Source organism: Euprymna scolopes, chromosome 30 (assembly GCF_053919585.1).
Source record: "Euprymna scolopes isolate OS-2025 chromosome 30, ASM5391958v1, whole genome shotgun sequence".
NCBI lineage: Eukaryota > Metazoa > Mollusca > Cephalopoda > Sepiida > Sepiolidae > Euprymna > Euprymna scolopes.
The window spans coordinates 10,810,399-10,822,625 of NC_136511.1; the positions used below are offsets into that span (position 1 = coordinate 10,810,399).

Below are 12,227 nucleotides of genomic sequence, written 5' to 3' on the forward strand. Positions count from 1 at the left end.
ATATATGAGTAAAGAACGAGAGAGCGAGATAGAAAGGGAGCGAGAAATAAGGAGAGAAGAGACAGATAGAGAGTGGGTGAGGGCAAAAGAGAAAAGAGCGAAAGAAAGAGGTATGGAGGAGATAGACAAAGTGAGTGAGAGAGAGAAAGAGAGAGAGAGAGAGAGAGAGAGGGGTGGGTGGGATAAGATTTTAGCCTTATCCCCCCCTCTCTTCTATCTAAATGATTAGATTACGTAAATGCAAGAAACAAGCAAAAAAGATCGAACTACTCACAGCTGTAAATTCGTTGATTGAATCAAAAAGTTGTATAACTAAATCGATACTTTTCCCGGTGATATTTGAGTAAACGACGTCTAGAAATCGTGTCACTTCAGCAATTATATCAAATGATTTCACATTGTCTGGTTGTTCTCGTAAGTAATTCTGGTTGAAAGAAAAAAAAAATGAAGTGAAAAAAAAAGCACATTTAAAGACATAGTATTCCTCCCCACGAGGGCAGAGTTAGACTCGAAGTCGGTTTTTAATGTGGAGAAAATCCAGCTCCCCCAAAAGGGACACTCTGGAAAGGAACAGAAATAAAAAATGCCTCAATTTAGAAGGATTTCCCCTCCACTGATCCAGGTCAGAAAAAGCGAAGTGTAGTACCAGAACATATGGTATTTATTTGCTTCCCCACAAAAACAAATTAGACACAAGTTAATGTGGGGGAAAACCAGCTCTCCCCAAAAGGGGGCACTTTGGCAGTGTCCAAATAAATAATTGTCTTGGTATGAAGGGGTTCTCAACATTAACCAAAGACCAATTACTTAAGTAAACCATCAGAACAGATACTACACTTTGATCCTAGTAAAAAAAGGCCAAGGAAACGTAAAAATTATGAAAAATATAACATTATAAACATCATTATAAACACTGGATTTCTCTTCATAAACCTTGAAACATTAGAGCAGATTACAAACCGTATAAGATTATAATATACATTTGTTATCGATAAAAAAAGAGGTTTATTTTATTTTTTTAATACTATTACACGATGAACCATTTCGAGTTAAAATCCATTTAGCATTACGCATGTACTGAAGAATAACGGAGTTGAAATGTGTAAATATGCTAAATTAATAGGCTCTACAAAATGGCGTCTAATTGGAAGTAGATGTATAAAAATTGAAACTGATTTTATGTTACGAAGCAAGCACGTTCATGATACGAGAAATCAATTTGAAAAATTTAATAATAGAATGCATATTAAAGATTTGTCAACGAAATATTTTCATAAATATTTTATGTTTTCAAAATAGATGATTTTTAAAAAATAATTAACGACAAGAGCATACTTCATTTCATTTCACAATGGTTACGTTCCAGTTATTTGTATCATTCATGGAGTCATGTTTTTTTTTTGTATTGCTCTAAACGACAAAACACCCTTTTTCGCTATTACTACGTGATACTAACTTGATTTTTACTCCAAAACGCTCATAATGTCGTGAGAGGTGTGTGTGGCTAAGTGGTTAACGACAGAGACTGACAATCTCGATGTGCATATATATATATATATATATATATATATATATATATATATATATATATATATATATATACATACATACATATATATATATATATATATATATATATATATATATATATACATATAAATAATGCTCCCTATCTTGGGTCGAGCATATTGGGAAGTGATATACAAAGCGTATTAAGCGACGCTCTTTGTGTAAACAAATCGAGCGGAGCCATTTGGACGATGTCAAAACATCGTTAATTCATTACCCACACAGCATCAGCCGTATAGCATAATACTGAGAAGCCTTGACTGTCATTTGGGCAGTCGGGTTTCGATCCTGGCTTGAGGCAGTTGCCTGTCTAGCCGAACTGATGAGCTGTGAAACAGCGAAACAGTACTGTATGTAGATGACTGTATATATATATATATATATTTTATATAGGCATCACCACTTTTCAAGGCCAAGAGGCCACTCGAGGATAAAGGTTAAAGAGTGTACAGTAGAAATTGAACAATATAGTAACCGTTAGTAATGGAGATTCGGTAAATTTGTTAACTTATATGGAACGGCTCATCAAAAATTTGTTTACGTTAGACTTAAAGACAACCATATTGTAGTCAGCTGGAAAGCAGAAAAACGGAAGACAATTCCATAGGTATGCAGTTCTAAGAAAGAAGCTTTGCTCATGGAATCTACGCTTGGGTTTAGGCACAGATAAAGAGTGGGGGGAAACTAGTGAGAGTGTTTTCTGCTAGACAGGTGTTTCTTGTGAAAATTTGGTGAGGGGGGACCATAGAATGGAGCTCAGCCGAGCACCTGCCATGAAAATAACGATAAAGCAGAGACAAACTCGAAACATCTCTTCTGTGTGAAAGAGGTTGCAAGGAAGAGAAAAGGACATCCCACACAAGGCTACAAAGTCTATTTTGAACTCCTTTTTAGCAGCCCCTGCCCAGATGTGGCAACAGTACTCCATCCTTGGATGTACCTGGCTCTTATATAGATAGAGAATTGCATCAGCAGTGATATATCTACTGGATCGATAGAAGGATCCCACCATTTTTCCAACGGCCTTGGCAACGGATTTAATGTATGTGTTCCATTTCAGATGAGGAGTAAAGGTCATACCCATAAGCTTGTGAAAACATGAGGCCTCCCCAAGACGATAGCCATTCATTTCAATTGATGCCAGATGGGGATCAGAGCGTTGATGATGTAAAGATAAAAGCTTGGTTTTAGATGCATTAAAAGTAACAAGCCACCTCTTTCCCCATTGTACCACTTGCTCAAGATCAGAGGAGAGAGAATCAGAGAGAACTTTGTCGTTTACGGTCTTAGATGTGCTACCATAGATAGTAGTGTCACCAGCATAGATGTCTACGAATGATGTAAGGATGTGATTTAGAAGATCATTAATACAGACCCCTGAGGGACTCCAGCATTAATACTAAGAGCTTCTGATTTCTGCCCATCAACCACTGCTCTTATGAACCTCAGAGAGAAATGATTTAATAATTGAGAAGACATTTCCAGCTATACCGTAGCTGGAGATCTTGTGAAGTAAACCTTTATGCCATACCATATCAAAGGCCTTTGATATGTCAAGAGCAATTGCCCTAGAAAGGTAGTCTCCGTCGAGAGATTCGCTAATCCTATGAGATAACTGTAAGCACATCTGCTGTAGATCTAGCAGAACGGAAACCATATTGTGTGTCACTAAGAAGGTTGTTTTTGCTGAGATGGTTGATTACTTCTCTATTTAACACAGATTCCAGCAACTTACTCATGACGCACAGGAGACTTATTGGCCTGTTCTGTGAGGGAGATGAACGATCACCTGAATTCTTAAATACAGGGAAAAATGATGAGATTTTCCAGGGTGACGGGAAGCAATTCTCCTTAAGACAACGTTTAAACAGTTTTGTAAGGATGGGCGCAAGTTCTGGTTGAAGTCTTTTGAGTACTATAATTGGAATACAATCAGGGCCGGTTGCTTTACTGGAATCAAGGTTTTTGATTAGCTATGCGACATCACGTACAGATATTTGTATATCACATAGCATGTTTTCTGATATAGGAGGAAATATTGAGGGTTGGCAGTCTTGGTCGCAAAGGGTAGAATTAGCTGCAAAGTTCTTGGCAAAGAGTTTGGCTTTGATGCTGACGAGATTACCTCAGGTTCATTTATGAGAGTTGGGATAGAGCACACGCTTCTGCACACGCTTCTGTTCAGGATTCTGTTTGCAATATATATATATATATATATATATATATATATATATATATATATATATATATATATATAATGAACTTTGTCTCTGTGTGTGCTTGAGTTCGTTCGATATGAACTCCTAAACAGTTGGACTGATCTTTTTAAAAAATTTTATACAAATGTACTTCCTGTATCAGCCAGTATTCTTAGATTGGTTTTGTATCGGAATGCCTTCGATAAGTTTCGATAATCGATAATCGAAATAATTCGATGTAAGGAGGAACCGGCTATTTTAACTAAAGTTAACGCCTTATACAGCCTAACATCACAATGCATTTGAGAAGTTTTATTACCGTACAAGCTCAAAGGCCCGGTATATAAAAATTAACGGTAGCTTCTTTGATATGACAGGGGCGCTTTCGAAAGAAATGTTTCTGTTTAGAGCACAATTGAACTATAGTACTTGGCTTTTGCATTGTAAACTTTCATTCAAGTTGTTATCATCGCACAAGCAGAAAGGCCCAGCATATAAAATCAGCAGTTGGTTCTCTGTCATACAGGGATGCGTTCGAAATAAATGTTTCTGCTTAGACCGCGATTAAACTACGATACATAACTTTTGCAATTTAAACTTTAATTCAAGCCATTATTTACAGATAGTTTTATAAATCAATACTGGATTCTCTACAGTGCAATGCAAACTACAATGTATTGTGGATTACGTCACTGCGAGGAGGTATATGAAGCTTCCTTCTGGTATACTGCGTGGAGTCCAAAACCAGAGCAACTAAGCAATCGATTTGATTGCAAAATGGGCAATTTCACCGATTTCGATGACAATAAAAGAACGGGAGAGTGAAATATTGTTGATCCTCATACAATCCCGGACAACCTCGGGTCCCTTGTTCTATAAACAGAAATGTTTATTTCGAAATCCTTCATGATTTATCAGAAAACCAACTGTTTATTGCATTAAATTATTTTACATAATCACTTAAATTAAAGTTAAACGGACAAAAGTCAAGTATTATGTTTCAATCGTGCTTTAAAAAGGAACATTAATCTCGAACGCGCCTCTGTTTTATGAAAGAACCTACAGCTGATCTTCTAGATTGGGCCTTTCTGCTTGTAAGGTGATAAAAATTCTCAAATGCATTTGTGTGATGTTAGGTTGTATAAAAGTGTTAACTTTTGTCAAAATGAGATTTCCTTCTTTAATCGGATTTTTGTCGATTATCCATTTTAGCTATTCATCAGATGCATTCCGATACAAAATCTGCGTAAGAACACTCCCAGACACATCGAGTACTTTCGCATGAAATTTCAAAAACACACAAAGTTTCTTTTATATAACATTAGATACATATTAGTGACCCTGCCTGGTCTGTATGGGGAACAATCTTTACAAAATTACGTTGCCAATTTTTGGCTTACAGACTTTAAACTTGATATAGAGAGCATTCAGATTTTTGGAACGAATTTGATTTGGGTTTAGTCGGTAAAAATAGCTGGTAAGGAAGCAAAATTAAAATAAATTGGAAGTTGGCAGGCATAAGTCGACTGAACGTGTTACTTGTCGGTGTGCGTAAATATACATTTATACTTTTCAAAACTTTATCTTAAAAAGTTTTTATATGTGTATGGACTTAACTCAGATGGTAATGAATAATGGTGTTTAGTCTGTTTATGACTGATTAACTCATTTTTATTTTATTTTATTGAATTAGTTTGGACTTATTTTGGAGATGAGTAATTTGTATAATTTTTTATTTAATGATTTGGACTATTATCTTCATCTGCTAGTTGTTTTTTTTCACGACGTTTCGGCCAATTATACCTCTGGCCTTCGCGACGGGACAGGAATGTCGAATCCTCCAATTACATCCACAGCAATTGCTGCCTTCATCATAGCTGTTGTCATCTCACCAGGGTTTGGTCAACTAATCCTTTGACCGGCTTTGGATAGGATCGAAACCGCTACCTCTAGAACAACGCTCACCTGGAATCGTAGATATTTCGCATCTCTATCCCATGCAACAGCTACTGAAGGCAGCAATTGCTGTGGATGTAGTTGGAGGATTCGAAATTCCTATCCTGTCACGGTTAACCTGACGAAGGCCGGAGGTATAATTGGCCGAAACGTCGTAGAAAACAACAACTAGAAGATGAGGATCATAGTCCAAATAATTAAATTAAAAAACAATTATTTGTTTAATGGATAAAAATATATTATTATTATCCATTATTTGAGTGAATAGCTATCCAACGTATTATTATTTAATGGCTACACCTGTAATTCATTTTGATAGCTAACAAACAATGATTATTTGTTTAACTGTTAATCAATTAATCAGATGGTAAACTATTAAAACGAAGTTGTATAAAAGAGTTTCGTTACTCACCTGGAGTTGTTGGTTTTGACCATCGCACATTCGGGCCATGACCTTGAGTACTAGTTCGATATAACCGTCATTCTTATAATCCAAAGAATTGTCTGGTTGTTCGCTAGTAGACTGATCAGGTTCCGTCTCTTCACACTACAAAATATGAGATAGACAAAAGAACTGAAGGATTCTTTGGAAAAAGTAGCATGGGATGAGACTATAGAATGATGAAGAGTCGTTAATTGTATGAGGATGGTATTGTTGCATAAATATCAATTCACTAAGCATTGATGAGTAGAAAGAAAAACAGTTTAGCATGAATGATAACATTTAATGCTAGTAAAACTAAGCTGCTCTCCTTTAACAATTACAAGACTCCTCTCCAACCACCTATATCCATAACAAATAGCACCATACCTGAGAATTCTACCGTTAAACTCCTCGGCCTAACATTTACGGGCAATATGAACTGGAACAAATACACAGGATGATACAAAGAAGGTGGGTTCCCTCTATCGAGCTAGAAGACTACTCACACCTGAGAGTATCCTGTATCTCTCAAGGCCACAATTCACTAATGCACAGAGTATTGTTGCAACATCTGGGCTGGTGCATCTACCACTAGTCTCTCCCTCTTAGATAAAGTCCAAAAAGAGTTGTCAATCTAATCAGTCCCACTTTATCAACTAAGCTCCAGCCCCTGTCCCATCGCCGCAATATTGCATCACTAAGCCTGTTTTACAAATATTTTAATGGAATGTGTTCTGATGAACTCGGTTCACTTGTACCCTCTCGACGTACATATCCCCGACAAACCCGCTTAGTAATAAGATCTCACTCTTTCATTGTTGTTGTCCCTAAATGCCAGAAAGATCTCTATTCTAATAGTTTCTTCCCTCGAACAGCTAGACTTTGGAATTCCCTTCCTGTTGCCTGCTTCCCTGACTGTACTGATATGCAGGTCTAAATGTAACATAAACAGATATCTTGTTAATCTTTCCTAGACATGGCCCTAAATAGTAGCCCCTTACGTCCAAGTGGCGATATGCTTTGTAATGGGTGAACACGAGTAAAAAAAGGATAGCTTGATTGTAAAGATACACTTTTGAATTGCAATTTTAATCAATTTCATTCATAGAGTCTCATCCACACAACGGGGATGGTCTGGCGAAATTTCCGTAGAAAATTAAAATATGTTCAGTCGGTAGATGTGCATGTACTAGAAGCGTGGAGTTGAGTCTGGGTTATTTTTCTCATCTAACATAATTAAGAGCTCAGGGGCGAGACAGTAATATGTCGTTTTGCCATTTTGACACTGTCAAAAATGTATGGGAAAACTGAAAATTTTGGCGGAAGTGCATCTAACACAAAAGCACTTTGACCAAAAACATATATCAAACACTCCACAAGTGTGGATACACTAACGAACAAAGAAAATAGATCGTAATTAAATAAGTGCTACAAGAGGATCGATGCAAGGCAGACAGCGGTGCTTTCTTTAAGAGGAAGTAAAGCTTTGAAAAGTGGACCTCATGGCCTATCAGATTTGCGACTCTATTTTGAACCTTGTCTGGGAGCGAGAGACTAGTAGCAGATGCACCAGCCCAAATATGACAGCAATACTCCATACATGGGCGAATTTTGGCCTTATAGAGGTACAGGATACTTTCGGGTGTTAGTAGTTTTCTAGCACGGTAAAGAGAGTCCACTTTCCTTGCAGCGGACCTGGCAATGCCTTCAATGTAATTGTTCCAACTCATGTTTCCTATGAACGTTAGGCCAAGGAGTTTGAAAGATGTACTCTCAGATAAAGAGTCTTTGGCCATTGCTATAGGTGGTAGAGAAGGTTTCTTGTAATTATTGAATGAAACTAGTTTAGTCTTGGCGGCATTGAACGTGACCATCCATTTTTGTCCCCAATCCACGACAGATTAGAGGTCATTCTCTAGTGTTTCTGCCATTTCTTTAGATAGATAATGAGTCAGAAGCATTACCAAGATCACACACACACACACACACACACACACACACACACACACACACGCAAACGTACCAAACTTTATCGGACCGATGTCGAAGATGTTGTCAACTTGCGCGCCCGTACACACACACACACACACACACACACACACACACACACACACACACACACACACACACACGCAAACGTACCAAACTTTATCGGACCGATGTCGAAGATGTTGTCAACTCGCGCGCTCGTACACACACACACACACACACACACACACACACACACACACACACACACACACGCAAACGTACCAAACTTTATCGGACCGATGTCGAAGATGTTGTCAACTCGCGCGCTCGTACACACACACACACACACACACACACACACAAACACACACACACACACACACACACACGCAAACGTACCAAACTTTATCGGACCGATGTCGAAGATGTTGTCAACTCGCGCGCTCGTACACACACACACACACACACACACACACACACACACCCCACACACACACACACAAACAAACACACACACACACACCCACACACACAAACAAACACACACACACACACAGACACACACACACACACACACAAACAAACCCCCCCACACACACACACAGACACACACACACACACACACACACACACACACACACACACACACACACACACACACACACACACACAAAGGAAACAAACAAAGCAAAACAAAAAAAATAATGGATGACAGGAAATGAAGCATTAATATCAAGAATATACACAATGAATTAAAAAACAAATAATAGAGGAAGAAGACATTTGGATCATAAGCACACTTCATTCACGCCAAGATAAAGAGAAACTTACTTCAATTTTGATTGACACTTCCGGTTCCGCTTCAGTCATGTCAATCATCAGTGCTTCTTCCTCCTTCATCATCGGATTAGCAAATGTGACCTCTTTTTTTAGTCCATTTGCCTGAAGCTCTTTTTTCGTTTTACCTTTGGTCACCTTCTTTTGGGCCTTCACTTTCTTTACTTTCGGCGAATTCTTCTTGGATTTGCTGGACGAAGGCGGACATTTCCTTTTCGTCTGAAAAAATAATAAAATACAGGGCGTCCCAATAAAATGTATACACTCTTTAAATGTCTATAAAATCAATATTTATTATGATAAAAAAAAAGTTTCATAATCAACATACTGTGAACAAATGTAGCAATCAGCTAATTCTCGAAAGTGTTTATATTATTGGCCATTGTTGTCCAGGAATAGCTGACAACGTTCACTGATTGTATCCAAAACGTTCTTTATCAGATCAGTTGGGATGCTGGCACATCCTCCTTCAATGACTGCTTTCAACTCAGTCATGGTAGCTGGTTTTTTGGTGTGAACCTGGTGTTTAAAATGCCCCCCCCCCCAAATCTATGGGGCTTAAATTCGCTCATTACTCGATACTTACTCTTCGTCCTACCCATTTGTTTTTGACTATTAGACTGTTACGTCATGATGATAGTGGCGATGTGGTCCATCCTACTGGAAGTACCATTCTTTATTCCTAAATATTTCTCCGAAACGTTGGATTGAATATTCATGTAGCAAATTGAGATAATTTAAAGAGTCTATTGGGACACTCTTTATATATGTATATCATCCATTCAGTAAAGAGTATATTTTGGAGAGCTTCGCCACATGTCTGAGAAGAAATTTCACTTCGTGAACTATTAATCTGACAATGCCATAGCTTATACAAACCATGATACAACAGACCTGAAGTTCTAGATTCGAGTTTCACACTCATTTGAAGTAATCAGTAGGGCACATCCAACTTTATAACTTGAAACATTAGTCATTTGCATGTCAGTAGTTAAACAACTTCGGATAGAAGATTAACACCAAGAAAACCGAAATGATGTACCAACAATCCCCTGGATTACTAGCAACAAGCCAGCCAATTAAGATTCAAGACCAGGAGCTTTACAATGTAAGCAAATTCAAATACATAGGGACCACGGTCACGAACAACAACAAAATGGACGAGGAGATTTCTACAAGAATGGCTAACGCCTCCATATCCTATGGAAAACTCAAACAGAAGGTCTGGCTAAATAAAGACCTGACTTTCAGAACTAAATGCTTGGTGTACCGCGCCATCGTCCTCTCGTTACTCTTATATAGTGCAGAAACTTGGCCAGTGTACAAACTGGTAGCCCGCAAGCTCAATACCTATATGATGAGACACCTTCAGCAGATTTTAAATGTCAAGTGGTATGACTTTGTCAGCAACAGGGAGATCCTATCACAAGCCAATCTCCCAAGTATCTATGACCTGCTCATCCGGAAAAAACCTGAGATGGGCCGGGCATGTAAACAGAATGGAGAACTCCCGACTACCAAAACAGATACTGTTTTCACAACTGGAGGATGGGGTACGAGGCATAGGCAGACCTAAGCTCAGGTTTCGTGACACCGTCAAACGAAATCTAAAGGACAGGTTGATCCCTACTGGAAGCTGGCAGACCCTCAGTCGCGACCGTGACAAGTGGAGAATGATGGTTCACAGGAAGTCGTCTTCGGACACGAAGGACAGCATATGATGATGAGTTGAACAAAACAATAAAGTAATATTTTAATCATTACTAAAAGTAATCATGCAATTTATCTGTAATATTCTGAAAAACTAGAACAGAAACTTATATATACACTAGCTGTACATACCCGACGTTGTCAGGTAAAAATTATATTATCTGGAAGAGGATTTTGTCACATACTATTTAAGATAAACAAAATATCTTAAATTGTGACGATTTTCCTGAAAGTTGACCAGATTTTGGATTTTTGGAAACGTAAAACATAGTCATTTTCATCTCCGAAATTCAAACAGGGAAATAAAAGCCCACAGCTTGAAGGGAAATAAATCATAATGAAAATTTACCTGACGGGAAATAACTCATAATTGAAATGAAAATTTACTTCCGTATTAAAACGCAACTGCTGTTGCTTGTACTAATAATCAAAATAAATTAAATAAAATGTAAATTAAATTAAATATAAACTAAATAAACCAGCTTTATATAATATTTCTAAATAAAACACTTAACACTATTAATAATTTCCATTAAAAAATTAGAGCTGATTATTAAAACAGATTTTCTTGGATGTAAGATGCAAATGAAATAATCTCTTCAATGTTGATTCCTTTTGAATATGTAGTATATATAGAAATACTGCAGGAAAAAAAGAATCCATTTTCAGTATTAAAATTTGTTGGGGAAACAGTTTACCTTTATGTGAACAAACAGACAGGAATACGACTCCATTATAATATATGTAGAGAGAGAAAGAGAAAGACAAAATAAATGACAAAAAGTTATATTCCAAAATTCATGATGTTGACCATCTTATAATTTATTGCTGTGTACTTTTTGCTTACACAGAGTTGGTTTTCGTAAAATAATCGTGACCGCTTCGAGAATTTTCAAACTACACCCATAATTTAGAACTTATGGGTGTAGTTTGAGAATGCTTCTCCGTCTCTCCAAACTTCATTTATTAATTTCACCCCCTCGGTATTATTTATTTATTTTTTTATCTCTTAAACCCGCCGATGTTGCAGTTGAAAAGAATCGGCCGAAAGATATCTTCGTTAATTTAATTCTTTTTATCCCCCTTTTTCATACGTTTTTCCCCCTTCATTCGGTTCAAATAATTTTGAACTACATACTGGTTTTGGAGATTAGATTTTCAGTTTTTTAGTATTTCTTATCGATTAAACGTCAAAAAAAAAGTCCTCAACTTCAATAATGGCATTTCCCTCAGTGCTATTAAAATCCTTCATAAAATGTACCCATAAATATATATACACACACACACACACACACACACACACACACACACACACACACACACACACACACACACACACATATATATATATATATATATATATGACTACTTCATTTAATCACATAAATTAATATACGAAAATATAATTTTATGCGTAAACTAAGTATTTACTTCCACAGTGCTCAATACATAGGTAGAGCTAGGTAGTAAGTTAGAAAAATATATATGGCAATTAAGCTACACAGAATATTCCGCGTTTAATCCACACTGGGATTCGTCAGGCTTATGGAAGCTGATTGGCT

General features: G+C 37.2%; 1 protein-coding gene across 6 annotated transcripts in view; it reads right to left on the reverse strand.

The window, feature by feature from the left end:
* LOC145254652 (inositol 1,4,5-trisphosphate-gated calcium channel ITPR3-like) overlaps positions 1–12,227 on the reverse strand; it is a 1,190,449-nt gene that overhangs the window by 85,563 nt on the left and 1,092,659 nt on the right. For all 6 annotated transcript variants that reach the window (XM_080113294.1, XM_080113292.1, XM_080113293.1 and 3 more), the window contains 3 exons: positions 8,950–9,174; positions 6,136–6,270; positions 275–424 (listed from right to left, as the gene is read on the reverse strand). In XM_080113294.1, the coding sequence (XP_079969420.1) occupies positions 275–424; positions 6,136–6,270; positions 8,950–9,174 (510 nt within the window). The remainder of the gene's footprint in view (positions 1–274; positions 425–6,135; positions 6,271–8,949; positions 9,175–12,227) is intronic.